This window comes from Vulpes lagopus, chromosome 22, assembly GCF_018345385.1.
Source record: "Vulpes lagopus strain Blue_001 chromosome 22, ASM1834538v1, whole genome shotgun sequence".
In the NCBI taxonomy this organism is placed as follows: Eukaryota; Metazoa; Chordata; class Mammalia; order Carnivora; family Canidae; genus Vulpes; species Vulpes lagopus.
Window position 1 is genome coordinate 10,098,843 of NC_054845.1, and position 22,135 is coordinate 10,120,977.

Below are 22,135 nucleotides of genomic sequence, written 5' to 3' on the forward strand. Positions count from 1 at the left end.
GACCGGAAGTGGCGAGTGCGGGCCTCGCGTGGCTCCCCGCCGTCATTGCGCGCTGTGGAGGTTGTGAGGGCGTTTCTGGGAAAGGAGGCAGAGGGGGGAGACGCGGACCGGAAAGTGGTGTGTGGCTGGGGAGCCTAGGGCCCTCGGGGGGGAGGGCAGGAGTGCTGACTGGGAGCTTCCGGCCGCGTCTGGCCTCTGCCTTGCCCTGGAAGCGGCCTGAAGTGGGACGGAAGTGAGAGGTAGCCTGCGTAGTGCAACGGGGTGCAGCTGGCAGGCTGTAGGGCGGGGGCGTGCCACGCTAGGCCTCGTTCCCCGCCGTCCCGCGAAACCTCGCGAGCACAACGTAAGCGGGACCCTCTTCTCAATCTTGAGAGGGCGAAGCGACAGGGGTCGGTTACCTGGTTACACAGCCGCGGCCCTGCGAGTGGGGCTGGCTGCCGAGTGGGCGCCCCCCCCCCCCACGCCGGCGAAGCCGCCCCCCGTTGTTCATGGCGGCGTCAAGCCACGCCGCTTCGCTGCTTCCGGATCCGTGAAGTGGGAGGGTGGTGGTATTTTCAAGGGTTCTCTCAAATTTAGCCGTGAGTCTCAAAACTGTGTTGGCCCCCGGGGCCTGTTTCCCGCCCGCCAGCCTGGGTGAGTGCAGAGCGCAGCGTCGGTGCTTGGAATCCGGAGAGGGAGAGTGGTATGAGGACCTCGAGCTCTCAGGCGACCCCAGGCTCCAGGGGGTTTCGGAGGCCCCACGTCACTTCAGAGCAGACACTGAATTAAGTGCGCACATCTCATAGTAAACTTTTTTTTTTTTTTGCTGAAAACATAATTTTTTTTCAACGAATTTGTTGAGCATTTTTATTGAAAAAATTGTTTTTGAAATTAGGTCATTAATATTTGATTAGAAAAAAAGAAGAAAAAAAATATTTGATTAGATTTTCGATTGGCTGTGCTATACCTTGTCAGTTATGCATATTATGAATGCTTTTCTTCAAAAATAGAAATATTCCTGGATTTTTAAAATTTTCTCTTTATTTGTAGGACAGTGGGTGAATTCCCTTTTTTTTTTTTAAGATTTTATTTATTTACTCATGAGAGAGAGAGAGGCAGAGAGAGAAGCAGGCTCCATGCAGGGACTTGAACCTGGGTCTCCAGTATCACACCCTGGACCGAAGGCAGGCGCCAAACCGCTGAGCCACCCGGGCGTCCCTGTACCTGGATTCTTTTTTTTTTTTTTTTTTTTTTTTTTTAAGACTTTATGAGAGACACAGAGAGAGTGGCAGAGACTCAGGCAGAGGGAGAAGCAGGCTCCATGCCGGGGGGCCGGACGTGGGACTTGATCCTGGGACTCCAGGATCACGCCCTGAGCCAAAGGCAGATGCTCAACCGCTGAGCCACCCAGGCATCCCCTGTACATGGATTCTTAACTGGAGTTGACTCTTAGTTTTGTATAGGGCCTAGACACTGGAAATGTTTGTCAAGAAAAGCTTTACTTAGGACTTGGAAGGAAGGGTAATATTTAGAGGACTGGAGAAGGGAGGAGGATGATTAAAGCAAAGATGAGAAGAAAAGAACCAAGGTGTGTGTGGGGTGGAGAAAGTGGGGATGAACATTTGTGTATTATGTACCAAGCTCATGTTAGGTGACTTACACATATTCATTTGCTCCTGTGGGTAGCCTCTGCTGTAGGCTGTAGCGTCTCCCGTTTTGTAAATGAAAACATAACCTCAGAGAGGGTAAATGACTGAGATACCACGTGCTGGTAGGTGGCCGACTCTGCATTTGAACCCAGGGGTATGTGACTACAGCTCTTTTGCTCCTGTGCTTTGCTCCCTCAAAGGTCCAGTCCTAAGTATGTACCTGTACCATTTTCTGTGTTTTGGCTTCAGATACTCAGTGTTACCTGATTTCTGTATGTTGTCATCTCGTGTACGCCTCATTCCCAGAACAGTCCGGCTTGTTCATTCCCTCATCTACAATTCTTGCCATTCCTCCATGGATTTAAAGGCGCTCCTTTGCTCCTTGAATGACTTTGCATCCCTCTCCCTTGCTGAGAGTTGGGACAATGTTGGCTTACTGGTGGAACCAAGCCCACCACACACTGTAAACACACTCTTCCTTACCAACGACTTGACCGAGGAAGTGATGGAGGAGGCGCTGCAAAAAAAGGCGGACCTCATTCTCTCCTACCATCCACCTATTTTTCGACCCTTAAAGCACATAACCTGGAAAACCTGGAAGGAGCGCCTGGTGATCCGGGCTCTGGAAAACAGAGTTGGTATTTACTCTCCTCACACAGCCTATGATGCTGCACCCCAAGGAGTCAACAGCTGGTTGGCTAAAGGGCTTGGTGAGAAGCCTTTTATTTTTTCATGTTTAATATTTTCCCTACAAATGCTTTGAAATTTTAAAGTGTCTTGAATAGAATGTTAACTGCTTTGTATGTGGGTACCATTATTTTATTTTTACCTGTTTAAAAATAATGTGAAATCTGGCAGTTGTATTTGATAAGTTTTTATCCTTAATGAATAAGGAAAGCATAGGAAATCGTCATTGCTGTGAGTCCTCACTCATGGAGCAACGTGCCTAGCACCCAGAAATTTGAGAAGTGCTTGTTAAATTGAGTCAAAAGCTCAGACGTCTCCAGAATCTACTTCATATTGTCAGTAAAATAGATATCAGAGGTTTTTTTTTTTTTTTCTTAAGATATCAGAGTTTTATTGCTTACTCGTGCTCCGTGCAATGGAGGACTTTAACTTAAGTGTTTTAGCTTTATTTTTTAGTAAGTTATTTTAGTTTACTCATTTGGAGCTGAAGCTTTTGTGATGACATATCTGGATTAATGTGGTCAAGTAGATTATGAGCATTTGCAACCTGAATGATGATTTACATGAAGAAGTATAGGAAGCAGTCACAATTCTGTACATCCTCTAAGAATTCGTGAGTGAAGTTTTTGTGATATTTAAGAGTTCTGGAAAATAATTTTGAAAGTAAATTTGATTTTGTATGTCTGTGCTAAATCCCTAGAATATGGGGGCTGTTGGATGTATAGGTAAGAGATGTGTGTGTGTGTGTGTGTATATATTATATAAGTATCTGAGAATCAGTCTTTAAAAACTCACTTTTTAAAAGTTGTGCCCATAATGGTTTCTCTTTTTAATTAAAAAAAGCACACAATTTTTTCCCCAGGAGTTTGCACCTCCAGGCCCATACATCCTTCCAGAGCTCCCAACTACCCTACAACGGGAACACACAGAGTAGAATTCAGTGTTAATGGTACTGAAGACCTGGACAAAGTTATTTCTGCAGTGAAACGAATTGCAGATGTTTCTGTCACTTCTTTTTCTACTAGGTATGATATATTTTCCTCCTTTTTTATGTGTATTTGTATGAATCTTCCTTATAAATTCTATAACCCCAGGATTTAGGTCTGAAACAAATTGTTTTCCCCCAGGGTGGGTTTCTAAGTCAGCCTACTTCTCATTTGCATGTGGGTGCTCCATGGGACCCTTTCAAAACAATAAAAATGACAAGTAACACTGTTTTCTATGTGGGAGGGACTATGCTACACCTTTTACTTACAATATTTCTAATTTTCCTGATAACGTTGAAAGGTGGTGGTTTTTACTTGAGAGGATATAGATAAACCCTACCTTAAAACAATTTTTGTTTTGAGATTTTATTTATTTATGAGAGACACAGAGAAAGGCAGAGACATAGGTAGAAAGAGAAACAGGCTCCCTGTAGGGAGCCTGATGTGAGACTTGATCCCAGGACCCCAGGATCACGCCCTGAGCCAAAGGCAGATGCTCAACCACTGAGCCACCCAGGCATCCCTAGATAAACCCTACTGGTAACACATTACATAGGTTTACTCTCTCTCTCTCTCTCTCTCTCTCTCTTTTTTTTTTTTTTTTAATATCTTATTTATTTGTTCATGAGACACACACAGAGAGAGGCAGAGACACAGGCAGAGGGAGAAGCAGCCTCCCTGAGGGGAGCCTGATGCGTGACTCGATACCAGGACTCTAGGATAATGCCCTGAGCCAAAAGCAGATGCTCAACTGCTGAGCCATTAAGGCGTCCCTATAACAGTGGTTTCAAAGTGAGGTCTCTGGGTCAGCAACATCAGCATCACCTGGAACTGTTAGAAAGTTAAACTCTCAGATCCCTAATAGACCTACTGGTTCTGAAACCCTGAGGGGAGAGTTCAACAATCTGTGTTTTTAATAAGTCTACAAGGAGATTTTTGTGGTGCCTGGGTGCACAGTGAGTTAAGTATCCCAACTCTTGGTTTCCGATCAGGTCATAATCTCAGAGTCATGAGATTGAGCCTTGTTGTCAGGCTCCCCACTGAATGCAGAGACTGCTTGAGATTGTCTCTCCCTTTCCCTGTGCCCCTCTCACTTGTGTTCCGTGTCTCAAATCTTAAAAAGTCTACAAGGAGATTTTGATGCATGCTGAAATTTGAAAAATATTATTCTAGAAAATAGTTTGATTTGGGATTGAATCCTAAATTTCATGTAATCTAATCTCTCTTATAGAAGGTTGTAAACCATAGATCGTTCAAAATATGTTTCACAGGGTGCTTGGGTGGCTCAGTTGGTTAAGCATCTGATTAAGCATTCGAGTCTTGGATTCAGCTCAGGTCTCAGGGTTACGAGATTGAGCCCTTGTGGCAGTGAGGCCCAAGTTCAGCACAAAGTCAGTCTGGGATTTTCTCACCACCACACCCATCCCATTTTCCGTGAGCACACTCTCTCACTCTCTTTTTCTCTCAAGTAAACAAAATCTTTACCAAAAACTACATCTCATTTACATTTATCCTAAAGCAGCAAGTGATTTTTTTTTTTTTAATAGGACTGATGATGAAGAACAAACAAGGATTAGTCTGAATTGTAGTCAGGAGGCTTTGATAGAGGTGGTGGCATTTCTTTCCCAGAGCAGACAATTCTATCAAAAGACTGAAATTCTGTCACTGGAGAAGGTAATAAAAATATATTACTGTGCATTTTTATTGATAGATCATTATCAATTGTTAGATTGACAGGCCATTGACTTTTACATAAAGAAGCACAAGGTGGTGTTGAGGGGTAAAATACCCTGGAGAATATATTGAGAAAGGAAGACGTGCCAGGAGTGGGAAAGTGTTGGTAGATGTTTTAGTTCATTCAGGCTGCTATAACAATTTGGGACAAAATACCCCAGCTTATGAATAGCTTATGAACAACAGAAATTTATTTCTTACAGTTCTGGAGGTTGTGAAGTCTAAGATCATGGTATCAACGGATTTGGAGTGGTATCTGGTGAGGGCTCACTTTCTGGTTGACCAGCATTGCCTTCTCTGTGTGTCCTCACATAATGGGAAGGACTGGGATCTGTCTTGGAGCCTATTTTAGAAGCAAACCCCAGTCATTTCAGCTCCCCTCTCATGACTTAAGTACCCTCCCCCAAGGTCTCTGCCTCCTAATACCATCGTCTTTGGGGGTTAGGATTTCAGCATATGAATTTGTGTGGACAGACACATTCAGGTCCTAGCACTGCAGTATATGTGTGTGTGTGTGTATTTTTTTTTAAGTTCTGGTTTTGGGGGTACCTGAGTGGCTCAGTACATTAAGTCTCTGACTTGATATTGGCTCAGGTCATGATCTCAGGGTCATGAGGTAGGGTTCTATGCTGGGCATGGAGCCTGCTTAAAATTCTCTCTCCCACCCACCTCCCACTCACATGTGCACTCTCTTAAAAAATAATTTAAAAAATTCTGTTTTTTTATTGAAGTGTAGTTGATACCCAGTATTACATAGCAGTACTTTTTAGGGTTAGAGACTCAGTTACAGGTTCTGTCCCTTTTATACCCTCTGCCTGGACCATTTTATTTGCTCCTTTTACCTGACTACAATTCATAAGATGATTCCTGTATCTTGATGTTCTGGCTCAGAATGCTTTCTTAAGATAAAAAGTTTGAAAACCCATATTTCCAAGGACTCTCTGGACATTTCCACTTAATGGATCCCACAGGTACTTCAGCACGTAACAAATATTGACCTCGTCCTCTATATATTTTATTTATTTGTTTATTTATTTTTGAGAGAGAACGTGCGCACCCGTGAAAGCCGGGTTTGGGAGGAGGGGCAGAGAGAGGGAAAGAATCTGCAGCAGGCTCCACCCTGAGATTATTACCTGAGCCAAAATCAACTGTTGGACACTTAACTGACTGAGCCACTCAGGTGCCCCTACATCAACCCTTTACATATTTTTTCTACTTCATTGATGGCATCATCATCTACCTTATTTTCCAAGTTTCTGCAACCTGCTTTGCCTCTCCTAAATCCAAGCCCTGCTTAGTTTGTCCCCAAGTCTGAACTGTTTCTCTTCTTTATTTGCTTTGTCACCATAGTACTTGAAATTCTGATCTTTCATCATCTGGGACATGAGTAGTCTCGCTAGTGAGCCCCTACAAGAGACAGCCCATGATTTTTAGCATAATGTACAAAGCCCTTTGTGACTAGCTATGGCTTCTGTCCCCATCCCTTGCTCTGCACGCCAGCTATAGTGTCTGAGCTCATGCCTTTACACATTTCACCTATCCCTTTCCTACCACACTGCACCTGACATCACTCCTCTTTTTTTTTTTTTTAAACTTTTTTCTGGTCTGGGAAACACAAGTCCGTAAAGCCTTTGATTCCACTTCCTCCAAGTACTCCCACCTGAACTCCCAGCTCATTTATTTTGTCATTGCTTTGGCTCCCATAAAATAGCACTTTTATTTTGGTTAGTTAACTAAACATTTGCCTTTACAGAACACTGAGCTCCTAGAAATCAGAGAATGTTTTTGTCATTTTTGCATGACCAAACTTTAGCCTGTACTGGGTATAGTAAGCTCACAGTGCATATTTTATTGTCCTCAGCATTTGCTGTTTGTTTTCTAGGACTGAAATGGACAGTTTTTCTAACTTCTGTTTCTCTTCAGCCTCTGCTTCTACACACTGGAATGGGACGGTTGTGCACACTGGATGAATCTGTTTCCTTGGCAACCATGATTGATCGAATCAAAAGGCACCTTAAACTATCTCATGTTCGCCTTGCTCTTGGGGTAGGAAGGACTTTAGGTAAATATGTACTGTTTATTTGTCCAGTGTACCTACTAATGTAGTATTATGTAGTATTTGGGCCAAATAGCTCTTGGTTATATTAATATAAGTGACAGGAAACATTAGTTCACAGAAGATGGATGGTTTATTTTATCAATCAGGGTGGGCTCGGTTATCTCATTGGCTCAAACAAGATTTATGTCTCTCATATTTGGTGTTCATTTCAAGTCAGCAGAAGTCTCCTCACCATAGGCTGATCAGTGTTGCAGAGGAGGCATTTCGGAGGGTCTTTTTTTTTTTTTTTTTTAAGATTTTTATTTATTTATTCATAGAGACACAGAGAGAGAGGCAGAGACACAGGCAGAGGGAGAAGCAGGCTCCATGCAGAGAGCCTGATGTGGGACTCGATCCAGGGTCTCCAGGATCACGCCCTGGGCTGCAGGCGGCGCTAAACCGCTGCGCCACCAGGGCTGCCCCTCAGAGGGTCTTAAACACATCAGTTAAACATTCTAGCCTGGAATGTTTTCTGTTCAACTCTTGTTCAGAATTAATCACACTGCCAGTACAAGTCAGGGCATGAAATGTAGTCCTACCATGGGCCACGAAAAGAGCTGTTAATTATTATTGCTCTAATTATAATGCAAATATTATATTTTACAATACTGGTGATATTTTATAGTGAGGTGATAAATAGTGATCCACTACAGTTTGAGTCTTGTAGCCAGTGTCTTATCTTTTGGCTTTTCCCAGTATCTTGGGGAACAGAAGAAAGGAACAGAATAGGGCAGCCCGGGTGGCTCAGTGGTTTAGTGCCTACCTTCAGTTTGGGGCGTGATCCTGGAGACCCGGGATCAAGTCCCACGTTGGGCTGCCTGCATGGAGCCTGCTTCTCCCTTTGCCTATGTCTCTGCCTCTCTCTCTCTCTCTCTCTCTCTTTCTTTGTGTGTGTGTGTGTCTCTGTGTCTCTCATGAATCATGAATATCTTAAAAAAAAAAAAAAAGGAACAGAACATTTGTTGGGCCTAGCAACATACTGACTGTCCTAAGTATGTGAATTCCTACTGCAGAGGCAGTGAGTGGAGCATAGTTGTTATGAGTGTAGATTCTGAATGACTTGGGTTCAAATTTATCTGTCCTATTCGCTGCATGACTTTGACAAGTTATTTAACACCCCTGTGTCATGGTAGTCTCATCTGTAAAAACTGCAGTAATAATAAAACCTGACTCATCAAGGTAGTATAATCCATGTGACAGGGCACATTGACTGGCACACATTAAGTATAGTACATGTTAGCTGTGTGGTAGGATTATTATTCCCATTATATTACAGGTGAAAAAATTGACATTCAGAAATATAGGTAACTTAGTCCACAACAACTCATGGGAGTTAGTTTCCAAAGAAAATGGATGGTAGAGATTTGACTTATGATCCAACTCCAAAACTGCTTTTTTGATTATTTTCTTTCAGACTTAAAATTTTTATTTGATTAATTATTTTTAAAGATTTATTTATTTATTTTAGAGTGCATGGGCATGTGTAGAGGGGTGGAGACGGGTAGAGGGAGAGAGAGACAATCCTAAACAGACTGTACCACAGGGAGCTGGGAGTTAGGCTTGATCTCATGACCCTGAGATCATGACCCTAAGATCAAGATCTGAGTTGAAACTCAGAGTCGGATGCTTAACTGTGTCACCCAGGCGTTTCTGTTTTATTATTTTTTTAAATTAAAGTGTAGTTGACATATAATGTTTCATTAGTTTCAGGTGTACAACATAATGATTCAGCAAATTCTCACTAAGTGTGGCCACCAATCTGTCACCATACGATGCTCTTAAAATACCATGAACCATACTCCCTATGCTGTACCTTTTGTCCTCATGACTTATTCATTCTGGAAGTGTCTCCTAACTCCCCTTCACCTATTTTGCCCATTCTCCGACTCCGCTCTGGCAACCGTCTGTTCTCTGTATTTATGGGTCTCCTGCTTTTTGTTTTATTAGATTCCATATATAATTCCTCATATGGTATTTGTCTTTCTCTCTCTGACTTTTATTTCACTTAGCATAAAACCCTCTTCGTCCATCCATGGCAAGATCTGCTTTTTTGTGGCAGAGTAAATGTTCCATTATGTCTGTTTACTGCATCTTTGTCCATTCATTTATTGATGAGCATTTAGGTTGCTTCCTTAGCTTGGCTGTTGTAAATAATGCTGCAGTAGACATAGGAGTACATATGTCTTTTCATGTTAGTGTTTTTACTTTCCTTGCATAAATATCTAGTAGTGGAATTATTAGGTCATGTGTTATTCCTATTTTTAATTTTTTGAGGAATCTCCATACTGTTTTCCACAGTGGCTGTACCAGTTTGTATTCCTATCAACAATGGATGAGGGTTCCTTTTTCTCCCCTCCTCAGCAACACTTGTTATTTCTAGTCTTTTTTACTTCAGCCTTTCTGATAGGTGTGAATGATACTTTATTGTGGTTTTGATTTGCATTTCCCTGATGATGAGTGATATTGAGCATCTCTTCACATATCTGTTGGCCATCTTTATGTCTTTGGAAAAATGTTAGTTCAGGTCTTCTGCCCATCTTTAAATCGGATTATTTGAGGGTTTTTTTTTTTTTCTTAGAGTCTAGTTGTGTAAGTTCTTTTATATATTTTGGATGTTAACCTGTTATTGGATTGATTCATCATTGCAAATGTCTTTTTCCATTCAGTAGATTGCCTTTTTCATTTTGTTGATGGTTTTCTTTGCTGTGCAAAAGTTTTTTTATTTTGATGTGGTCCCAATAGTTTATTTTTGTTTTTGTTTACCTTGCCTGAGAAGACCTATCTAGAAAAATATTGCTAAGGCTAATGTCAGGGAAATTACTGCTTATGATTTCTTCTAGGAGTTTTATGGTTTCAGGTCTCACATTTAGGTTTTTGTTTTAGTTTTTTTTTTTTTTTTAAGATTTTATTTATTTATTCATGAGAAACACCAGAGAGAGAGAGAGAAAAAGAGAGAGAAGCAGAGGGAGAAGCAGGCTCAATGCAGGGAGCCTAAAGTGGGACTCGATCCTGGGTCTCCCAGGATCACGCCCTGGGCTGAAGGTGGCGCTAAACCGCTGAGCCACCCCAGCTGCCCTCACACTTAGGTTTTTAAATCGTCTCGAGTTTGTTTTTGTGTATGGTGTAAGAAAGTGGTCCAGTTTCATTCTTTTATGTGTAGCTGTCCAGTTTTCCCAGCATCACTTGTTGAACAGACTTTTTCCCATTGGATATTCTTGTCTCCGTTATCAAAGATTAATTGACCAAATATAAATGTGGGTTTATTTCTGGCTTCTATTCTGTTCCATTGATCTATGTATCTGTTTTTGTACCAGTACCGTACTGTTTTGATTATTAAACCTTTGGTATATCTTGAAATCAGAAAGTGTGGTGCCTCCAGCTTTGTTGTTCTTTTTCAAGATTGCGGTATCTATTCAAGGTCTTTTATGATTCCATACAATTTTGAGTATTTGTTCTAGTTTTGTGAAAAATGATATTGGTATTTTGTTAGGGATTGCATTGAATCTGTAGATTGCTTTCAGTAAGTATGGACATTTTAACAGTATTCTTCAAATCTATGAATCTCTTTCCATTTGTGTTATATTCAATGTTTTCTATCAGTGTGTTATAGTTTTCAGAATAGAGAACTTTGACCTCCTTGGTTAAGTTTATTCCAATTTTATTCTTTTTGGTGCAATTGTAAATGGACTTGTTTCCTTAATTTCCCTTTTTGCTACTTCATTATTAGTGTATAGTTTTGCTACTTCATTGTTAGTGTATAGAAATGTAACATATTTCTGTATATTAACTTTGTATTTTGCAACATTATTAAATTCATTTATTACTTTTAATCATTTTTTGGTGGAGCCTTCAGGTTTTCTATGTATACCATTATGTCATCTACAAATAGAGTTTTATTTCCTTCTTATCAGTTTGGATATGTTTTGTTTTTTGTTTAATTTCTATGACTAGGACTTCTGGTGGAAGAGTGGGTATTCTTACTCCTGATCTTACAGGAGAAGCTCTCAGTTTCTCATCATTGAATATGATGTTAGCCATGGGTTTTTCATATTATAGCCTTTATTATGTTGAGGAATGTTTCTTGTAAACCTGCTTTGTTGAGCAGATGTTGAATTTTGTCCAGTGCCTTTTCTGCGTCTCTTAAGATGATCATATTATTTTTATCCTTTGCTTTGTTAATGGGGTAAATTACATTGATTTTATGACTATTAAAGCATCCTTGCATCCCTGGAATAAATGCTGCCTAATCATGGTGAATGTATTGTTGAATGTGGTTGGCTAATATTTTGTTGAGGATTTTTGCATCCATGTTCACCAAGAATATTGGCCTGTAGTTTTGGAGTGTCTGGTTTTGGAATCAGGGTATTGCTGGCCTTGTAGAATGTATTTAGAAGCTTTCCTTCCTCTTTTATTTTTTGGACTAGTTTGAGGAGAATAGATACTAACTCTCTTTAAGTTTTTGTTAGAATTCATCTGTAAGTTCATCTAGACTTGTATTTTTTGGGAGTTTTTTGATTACCAATTCAGTTTCTTTACTAGGAATCAGTCTGTTCAGATTTCCTATTTATTCCTGATTTAATTTTGGAAGATTGTGTATTTCCAGGAGTTTATTCATTTCTTCTGGATTGTTCAATTTGTTGGCATGTAATTTTTCAAAGTACTCTCTCATCCTTTGTATTTCTGATGTGACAGTTGTACTTCTCTTTCATTTCTGATTTTTTAAATTTGGGTCCTCCTTGTTCTTGATAAGTCTGGCCAAAGGTTTATCAATTTTATCTTTTCAAAGAAATGGCTCTTGGTTTCATTGATCTTTTCCTTTTTTTTTTTTTTTTAATCTCTTTCACTTATTTCTGCTCTTATCTTTTATTTCCTTCCTTCAGCTGACCTTAACCTTGGGTTTTGTCCTTTTTCTAGTTCGAGTGTAAGGTTAGATTGTTTACTTCAGGTATTTCTTGTTTCTTGAGGCAGGCCTTCATCACTAAATTTTTTTTAGAACTGCTTCTGTTGTGTCTCAGATTTTGGACTGTTGTGTTTTCATTTTTATTTGTCTATATGTATCTTTTTATTTCTTCTTTGATTTCTTTGTTAACCATTGGTTGTTTAGCTTTCATGTGTTTGTGGTTTCTTCCAATTTTTTTTTCTTGTGATTGCTTGCTAGTTTCATGTTGTGTGGTCAGAAAAGACCCATGATACGATTTCAGTCTTAAATTAATTAATTAATTAATTAATTTATTTATTTATTTATTTCAGTCTTAAATTTATTAAGATTTGTTTTATGTTCTCATGTGCTTTATCCTGGAGAATCTTCCGTACACCTTCCATTGGAAAGGTGTATTCTGGACTTTTTTTGGATAGAATGTTCTATGTGTATCTGTTAAGTCCATCTGGACTAATGTGTTGTTCAAAGACACTGTTTCATTATGGATTTTCCACCTGGATGATTTTATCCATTGATGTAAATGGGTGTTAAAGTTCCCTACTATAATGGTATTACTGTCAGATTTTCCTTTTATGTCAATATTTGCTCTATGTATTTAGGTGCTCCAATGTTGGATGTAGATATTTATAATTGTTATATCCTCTTTTTGCATTGATTTTTTAATCGTTATGTAATGCACTTCTTGTTAGTCTCTTGTTAGTCTTTGTTTTAAAGTGTTTTAAAGTGTATTTTGTCTAAGTGTTGTCTAAGTGTTGCTGCTTCAGCTTTTTTTTTTTCTTTTATCTTTTGCTTCCATTTGCATGGAATATCTTTTTCTATTATTTCTCCTTCAGTTTGTATGTGTTTTTAGGTCTGAAGTGAGTCTAAAGGCAGCCTATAGTTGGGTCTTGTGTTTTATCTGTTCCACCACCCTAAGTTTTTTGATTTAGACCATTTACATTTAAAGTAATTACTGGTAGTTATGTATTTGCTGTTATTTTGTTCATCCTGGTTGTTTATGTAGTTCTTCTCTCTTCCTTTCTTCTTCTCTTGCTCCCTTTTCTTACAATTGATGATTTCCTTTAGTGTTATACTAAAGGTTTGGTTTTCTTTCTCTTTTTGTGTATCTGTTACAGGTTTTGTGATTACCAGGAAGTTTATTTATGGAATCTTAAGCATATAGCCATTTATAATTTTTTTAAAAGTTTTTAAAATGAAATTTATTTATTTGACAGAAGCAGGGGGAGCAGCAGGCAGAGGGAGAGGGAGAAGCAAGCTCCCTACCCAGCAGGAAGCCTGATACTAGGCTTAATCCCAGGACCCTAGGATCATGACTGGGGCCAAAGGCAGATGCTTAACTGACTAAGCCACCCAGGCACCCAGTCATCTATAATAATTTGATGGTCACTTAAATTGGAACACTTTTTTAAAAAAGATTCATTTGTTCATTTTCAGAAAGCAAGCAAATGAGGGGAGGGGCAGAGGGAGACAGAGAATCATAAAAGCAGACTCCCCACTGAGCACAGAGCCTCATGTGGGGCTTGATCCGAGGACCCCAAGATCACGACCCAAGCCAAAATCAAGTATTGGCTGCCAGGGGATGCCTGGGTGGCTCAGTGGTTGAGCATCTGCCTTTGGCTCAGGGCGTCATCCCTGAATCTGGGATCAAGTCCCACATTGGGCTCTCTGTGGAGAGCCTGCTTCTCCCTCTGCCTGTGCCTCTGCCTCTGTGTCTCTCATGAATAAATAAATAAATCTTAAAAAAAAAAAAATTGGCTGCCCAGCTGACTGACACACCCAGGTGCCCCAGTTGGACCACATTTTAAAAGGACTTCTTAATTTAAAAAAATAAATAAATAAAAAATAAAAGGACTTCTTTTTTACTCCCTCCTTCATATTTTTTGTATATGTTATTTTATATCTTTTTATTTGTAACTTTCTTCTAATTACGGATTTTTCTTTTCCACTTAAGGAAGTTAATATTTTTTGTAAGTCTGGTTTAGTGGTGATGAACTCCTTTAACTTTTGCTTGTCGGGGATCCCTGGGTGGCGCAGCGGTTTGGCGCCTGCCTTTGGCCCAGGGCGCGATCCTGGAGACCCGGGATCGAATCCCACATCGGGCTCCCGGTGCATGGAGCCTGCTTCTTCCTCCGCCTGTGTCTCTGCCTCTCTCTCTCTCTCTCTGTGACTATCATAAATAAATAAAAAAAAATTTAAAAAAAAATTAAAAAAAAAAAAAAACTTTTGCTTGTCTGGGAAACTCATTTTATATCTCCTTCAAATCTGAATGAATATCTTGCCAGGAAGATTATTATTGATGGTAGGCTTTTTTCCATTTAGCACTTTAAATATATCATGAACATTCCTTTTTGGCCTGTAAGATTTCTCCTGAAAATCAGCTGATAGCATGATAGGGTTTTCCTTATATATAGCTTTTGCTTTTCACTTGCTTCTTTTAAAATTCTCTTTTAGTCTTTGACATTTCAATTATTATGTGTCATGGAATGGACCTCCTTGGGTTAATCTTTTTGGAACTCTCTGTGCTTTCTGAACTTTGATGTCTGTTTCCTTCTCTAGGTCAGGGAAGTTTTCAGCTATTATTTTTTCAGATAAGTTTTCTGCCTCTCTCTTTCTCTTCTTCTGGGACCTACATAATGCTAATGTTTGTTAGCTTGATGTTGAAGAGATCCCTTCACGTGTCCTCATTAAAAAATGTTTTTCTGGGATACCTTGGTGGCTCAGCAGTTGAGCGTCTTCCTTCAGCTCAGGGTGTGATCCTGGAGTCCTGGGATTGAGTCACGCATCAGGTTTCCTGCATGGAGCCCACTTCTCTCTGCATCTCTCATGAATAAATCAATATTCTGTTTTATTCATAGAGACAGAGAGAGAGGCAGAGACACAGGCAGAGGGAGAAGCAGGCATCATACAGAGAGCCTGATGTGGGACTTGATCCAGGGCCTCCAGGATCACGTCCTGGGCTGCAGGCGGCGCTAAACCGCTGCGCCACCAGGGCTGCCCTAAATCAATAATATCTTTAAAAATATTTTTTTTTTTCTTTTGCTCTTCAGGTTGAGTGTGTTCCATTACCCTGTTTTTCAGATTGCTGACCTGTTCTTCTGCATGCACTAATCTGTTGATTTCCTCTACCTTTTTTTCATTTAAGTTATATTCTTCAACTCTCATAGAGAGTTCTGTCTTTTATATTTTTTATATTTTGTGTCTCTTTGTTGAAGTTCTCACTGAATTGTTTTACTCTTCTCTCTAGTCCGGTAACCGTCTGTATGACCATTATTTTAAACTCTTTACCTGGCAATATTGTTTATTTCTGTTGCATTTAGTTCTTTTCTGAGGCTTCATCTTGTTCTTTCATTTGGAATATATGTCTCAGGCTCCTCGTTTTGCTTGACTTTCTATGTTCATTTCTATGAATCAGGCAGAACAGGTACTGCTCCTAAACTTGAAGGAATGGTCTTGTGTATGGGCCTTCCTGTATAGTAGACTGTGTGTGATTTTGGCTGGCAGCAGCAGTGTCTGGCATGGACTAGGAGTCTCAGGGCACTCTGCACTAGAGCTGTCCTAGTGGGATGGCAGTAGCTAAAGTGGGTATTGACTGGGATGGTCCCAAAGCTCTCAGAGAATGCCGTGGCAGGACAACTGAAGCTAAAGTGAGTGTAAGCCAAGTGTCTCAGGGTGTTCTGTGCAGTGGGTGCCTCAGTGGGGCAGCTGGAATGGAGGTGGGGCATGGGCTAGGGAGGTCCCTAAAGCACCCTGGCAGGACAGCTATAGCTGAAGGTGGGTATAGGCCAGGGGGTCCCAGGGCTCTCCGTGCAGAGGGTGCCCTCAGCCTCTTTTAAAATACCCCCAGGTGTGCCTGGATGGCTCAGTCGGTTAAGAGTCTGACTTGATTTTAGCTCAGGTCGTGATCTCAGGGGCCTGGGATCAAGCCCTGTGTCAGGGTCTGTGCTTGGTATAGAGTCTGCTTGAGGATTCTCTCTCTTTCCTCTTCTCCTAATCCTGCTCACACATGCACACACTCTCAAATAAATCTTTAAAATATTTCAAACAGAGTAGTCACTAATGAAGTGCCCATTCTAGAAGCCTTAAGGGCTAAATAATTGTTGGATTTGGGCTTCAGAGTTTCTATTATTTTATTCTTCAACTCTTCAGATGGTCTTTTTTTTTTTTTTTTTTTTTTTTTTTTTTAAGATTTAGTATTTATTCAAGAGAGTCACACAGATTGAGAGAGGCAGAGACACAGGAAGATGGAGAAGCAGGCCCCATGCGGGAAGCCTGATGTGGGACTTGATCCCAGGACTCCAGGATCACACCCCAAGCCAAAGGCAGATACTCACTTGGGTGTCCCCTATTTATTTATTCATGTCTTTCTTTCTTTCCTTTCTTTTCTTTTCTTTCCTTTCTTTCTTTCCTTTCTTACTTTCTTTTCTTTCTTAAGATTTTATTTATTTATTCATGAGAACACAGAGAGGGGCAGAGACACAGGCAGAGGGAGAAGCAGGCTCCATGCAGGGAGCCCGTCACAGGACTCAATCCTGGGACTCCAGGATCACGCCCTGGGCTGAAGGGAGGCACTCTACGGAGCCACCCAGGTGTCCCCCAGATGTTCTTTTAAATTGAATATGATATTTAAAAATATGTGTTATATTAATTTGTAACATACTTTTAACTAGCTCTTTTTATTTCTCACCTGAGAATAGAGATAGTACCTGGCCCACCTCTCAATGTTGCCTGGAAACCCAGGAGAGGTCACTTTACCGAGCAGCAGGGAGGAAGCCTAGAGCTGCACTGTTAGCACTCTTTGGTGGTACCTTGTGTGGGCTGTGCAGCCACATACATCTGAAGAAATAACAGCCCTGTGCTGGACTACTTATGCAATACCAAAGAATAATTTGCTTGTTTATATGAAGTTTGTTTATATGAAGACATGTTTTGTTATTTTTTAAAATTTAGTAAGCAAAGTTCATATACTGTTGATGAGACCAGGAGTGATACCTGCATTACATGAAGTATTTTTGATACAAATTGTAATATTAAAATGAAAGGGAATTGTAAAGTATTGGTCTCTTGTTTGTTTTATCTTGAAGAGTCTCCAGTCAAAGTTGTGGCCCTGTGTGCTGGTTCTGGGAGTACGGTGCTACAAGGGGCAGAGGCCGACCTTTACCTCACAGGTAGGACAGCCTTTGGGTCTCCCTTTCTTTTTTGTGTGTATGTTTTCTCAACCTTGGTTTATTTTTTACAAGATAAAAAATAGAATTTAGGATAGCACTTACTATATAAATGGATCTAACAACGGTAGTTAGTACTGAACGAAACAGGAACTACAATGAAATTTGAGACAGACCATAATCTTTGTAGAGGGGGAAAAATCGGACAGCCCGGGTGGCTCAGCGGTTTAGCGCCGCCTTTGGCCTAGGACCTGATCCTGGAGACCCAGGATCGAGTCCCACGTCAGACTCCCTGCATGGAGCCTGCTTCTCCCTCTGCCTGTGTCTCTGCCTCTCTCTCTCTCTCTCATGAATAAATTTTTAAAAATCTTAAAAAAAAAAGATTTATTCAACAGAGAGAGTGCACAAGTGGGGGTGGGGAGCAGCAGAGGCAGAGGGAGAAGCAGGCTCTCCACCTAGCTTGGAGCCCAATGCAGGGCTGGATCCCAGGACCCCAAGACCATGACTGGAGCAGAAAGCAGACACTTAACTGACTGAGCTACCCGGGTGCCCCTGCCTTCAGCTAGTATTGTAGAGTCTTTGCAGGTTCCCCCATGAGCATGTGGAATCGTTCACCACCAGACTTGTCTTTCCTGAAGCATGGCTTCTAACAGAGCCCATTAGGGTCTTTCCTTCTATTATAGATTAAAATATTTTGCTGTTATAGATTAAGATATTTTAGGGGTTCCTGGGAGGCTCTACTAGTTAAGCATCCCAACTCTTGGTTTCAGCTCAGGTCATGATCTCAGGGTTCCAGGGTCAGATTCTGTGCTCAGCAGGAAGTCTGCTTGAGATTCTCTCCCTCTGCCCCTCCACCCAAGTGCTCTCTAAAATAAATAAGTAAAATCTTAAAATACACACACACACACAACTTTAAAAAATGCTTGAATAAAAACTGTCCCATATATGAAATGACATGTACTGGGGAGATGGGAAAAATGTAAGGGATTGAAAATTTTTCAGGGGAAAAAACTTTTTTTCCTTATTTTTTTTATTAGAGCTCCAAACAGATTTCAATATTATGCTTGATATGAATAAGCCAAATTGTACAGTATATTTTTGCTGGTAAATTAGAAGTCATCAGATTCACAAGTGGGGTTTTTTAAAAAATGCAAAACACTTGAGTTTTCCTAAAATCTTTTTCCAAAAGACGGGAGATCCTCTTGTACTTCAGAATTTCTAGAAATTTTGCCCAAGTCAAAGGAAAATAAATGCCATGTTTTTATTTTTATTTTTTACCTTGTCTTTAATTTAGAAATAACCTTAAATTTATTTCATCCTTATGAATTAGACTAGAGCTGATACTGAAAATTTTGGTGTTCATAAAGCCAAAAGGAGTCTTTGGGAAGTACACCCAGGATTTTCTATACCTTTTAATATTTATAGGAGTTTTTTGTTTGTTTGTTTTTTTATAGGAGAGATTTCTGAAAGCCCCAGTTCACTTAGTTTTTAATTTTATAATGGAAGCATTTTGGGGTTTTTGTTTGTTTTGAAGTAGGCTCCATGCGAGGCATGGAGCCCAGTGCAGGGCTCAAATTCATGACCCTGAGATCAAGAGCTGAGCTGTGATTAAGAATCACCATCACTCAGGCGCCCCAATGGAAACATTTTGAACGGGTGTTCTTATAGGTCTAGTTCTGGCAGTATTAGATACTGTTGTATATGTGGGTTTAGATACTTGACTTGAGTCTGCCAAGGAGAATTGGGAATTCTCAGTGGGATGGTCTGTCTCTTTCTAATTGGAGAACATGTAATGAAGCGTGAATATAACTTTCTAGATTTATGTGTAAAGTTCTGCTTTTTACACAATGAGAACTTGGTATTTATGCAGTTATGGTTCAGCATTCTACAGACTCCGTGTTTAATATTTAAGTATTTGCTCCTTCCTCTGTTGGCAGGTGAGATGTCCCATCATGATGTTCTGGATGCTGCATCCCAAGGAATAAATGTCATCCTCTGTGAACATAGCAACACTGAACGAGGCTTTCTTTCTGATCTTCGAGATATGCTGGGTGCTCACTTGGAGAATAAGATTAATATTATCCTGTCAGAAACAGACAGGGACCCTCTTCATGTGGTATAAAGCATACAGAAAGGACAGGATGACATTCTACAAACCAGTTGGCTCCAACTTGAATGCATAACACAAATCAGAGTTAGACTCCTCCTGGAAGAATGTCTTAAAATGTATATTATTTCTGGTTTGTAAATCTGTTCACCAAATGTTCTGTAGCTCATATGGTGAAAACCATAACTACCATTCAAGAATATGTATTCATTATAAGATAATTAAGATTATAAATGTAAAGCATATATTCATTATAAACTCCAGGAAAGATCCACTAAAATCTGTTTACTTAGCATTCTGGTAAGTTGCTTGAGCAACTCCTTTGCTTAATTATAGATGGGATGTGTCATTCTAGATCTCTCTGCCCTTGGCTAGTTTAAAATGTACTTTAAAAAACTTGAGATTGGAATACTTATTTGTAGATAGTAACCTGCAGAGGGTTATATGGTCTGTCTCTGTTCCCATTCCCAGATCACTAATCTCTCAGCTGAATTTCAGAATCAGGATGAGGTTTTATTTTTTTGTTTGTTTTTTTCTTAATATACATGGTCATTATTCATGACTGTTTTAGTGCTTTTTAGGTAACTCACCTGGAATTTTATTAGTATTATAAAAAGATGGTTAGCTTCCAAAATATTCCCAGTTACCATACGATACTAATTTTGTGCTGGGCACTCTCAGGTATGTTATAAACACTTTTAATCTTTAGAAACAAGAATACAGGTATTATTATTTCCATTCTACAGATGAGTAAACAAACAGGTTATGGAGTCTGCCCAAGGCCACATAGCTAGGAAATGATGGGAGTTTGGACACAAACTCAGGTAGTCTGGTTCCAGAGTCTGTTCTTAACTCCTTTTTAATGAACATTGATAATAAACCTGATACAGGAGGTATGTAAGAAATTCTGAAGGAAAAGAAATCCATTTTAACTAGGATTTTCTCGGATGGTATGGGAGGCTTTTCTTTTGAATCCTTCTATGCATATTTCCAGTTTCTCAGCAGAGAGCTTTTTCCTTTGGAATGACAAAAGCAAATCTTTTAAAATACTAAGATGAGAAAGGAAAGAATTTTACATTTCTTTTTTTTTTCATTTGTTTTTATTGACGTTCGATTTGCCAACATGTAATACCAGTGCTCATCCCATCAAGTGCCCTCCTCAGTGCTGTCACCCAGTTACCCCATCCCCACCTCGCCCACCTCCCCTTCCACAACCTGCATTTCTTTTGTGGGATTCTTTTCCTACCAATCATCTTCTGGAAGACTTGGGATCCTAATTTACACATTATTCTCGGCGGTTCACCTGTAATATTGATTCACTACAGAAATAACCAATAGGACTGAGCCTTAGAAATGACCCTGATTCCAAGGTTAGAGGAGGCAAAGGGTCAGAAGCCAAGGAGAAAGCTTTGATGAGGGATGGTCGAGGTCAAGGTCTAGGGAATGGGAGAGCAGACGGCTTGGAGATGATGCCTGAGAGGCTATTGTAATTACATATATGCTGAAGATCCGCAGGGGGCCTACAGAGGAGGTTTCCTGGGGGAAGGGTAGGATGCAATCAGGCACAGCTTGAACAAACACTGGAGAAGCAGCACAATGCATTGAAAAAGCCCACGATTCACTTACTACTGTCAGGGCAGAGAGCAGGAGGCAGGAAGGGTATGGTCAGAGATGATGCTTCGGAAATAGCTTGCGGACAGGGATTCTTAAACCTTTTTTTTTTCTTTATGGCACTGAAGGTAAGACGTGATCTCACCTAGAACATTTATTCACGCTGAAGGTTGTAGATTAGTGCCTTTTGCTGAGTTTCAGAAAGGATCTAATGGATCAAAGATTTTGATGATTAGACATTCTATTGCCATTTTTTTTTTTTTTTAAAGAATGCCATTGTTACTACAATTTTTAGTTTTGGGATGCCTGGTGGCTCAGTGGTTGGGCATCTGCCTTGGGCTCAGGGTATGTTCCCGGATTCCCAGATAAATCCCACATCGGGCTCTCTGTGGGAAGCCTGCTTCTCCCTTTGCCTGGGTCTCTGACTGTAAAAAAAGTTTCTAAATAAAATATCCTCAAATATGTCCCTCTGTAGTTTTGTTTTTAAGTATCACCAAAGATGAATTATTTTCACTTGTCAGATTTTCTGAACTGTTAACTTTAAGGTGTTAATTGTATATATCATTGCTTTTCTTTTTTTTTTTTTTTTTTTTAAGATTTTATTTATTCATTCATGAGACACAGAGACACAGGCAGAGGGAGGAGCAGGCTCTTTGCAGGGAGCCCGATGTGATCCTCCGTCTCCAGGATCACACCCTGGGCTGAAGGCGGTGCTAAACCACTGAGCCACCCAGGCTGCCCCACTGCTTTTCAAATTTTAATGTGCAGAATAATGTATGGAGATGGAGTTTTAAAATGCAGATTCTTAAAATGCTGATTCAGATACTTGAATGGGGCCCAAGCACTTCAGTTCCAGAGAGAGAATGCTGCTGTTGCAGGATGTTAGGTAACAAAATAAGGGTGGTGACCTAAATATGGGAGGGCTCAAGGCCGAAGTGTGGTAGATGCCAAAATGGTTATGAAAACATGGTAATTAGCTTTCTATTAAACTCAGTTTAAAATATAACATTTTCCATAGCATCAGTTATTTCAAATTTATTTTCGGCAAATTAAGAATACTGTAACTTAATAAAGCTATTAAAACCCCATAATATTTCTTCCTTCATATTCCTTACAACTCCTCTATCTAGCATAGAGCCTTCTACGTAGTGTTCAATAAACATGAATTAAAATGTTTTAACAG

At 40.1% G+C, this 22,135-nt stretch overlaps 1 protein-coding gene across 11 annotated transcripts in view; it reads left to right on the forward strand.

The window, feature by feature from the left end:
• Positions 1-22,135, forward strand: part of NIF3L1 (NGG1 interacting factor 3 like 1) — a 44,004-nt gene that overhangs the window by 17,190 nt on the left and 4,679 nt on the right. For 3 of the 11 annotated variants that reach the window (XM_041737508.1, XM_041737513.1, XM_041737507.1), the window contains 6 exons: positions 1,878-2,338; positions 3,178-3,340; positions 4,849-4,975; positions 6,959-7,097; positions 17,154-17,237; positions 19,172-21,416. In XM_041737508.1, the coding sequence (XP_041593442.1) occupies positions 1,903-2,338; positions 3,178-3,340; positions 4,849-4,975; positions 6,959-7,097; positions 17,154-17,237; positions 19,172-19,356 (1,134 nt within the window). In that variant the 5' untranslated portion in view covers positions 1,878-1,902 and the 3' untranslated portion in view covers positions 19,357-21,416. The other 8 variants (XR_005985056.1, XM_041737514.1, XM_041737505.1 and 5 more) reach the window with 7 other exon arrangements.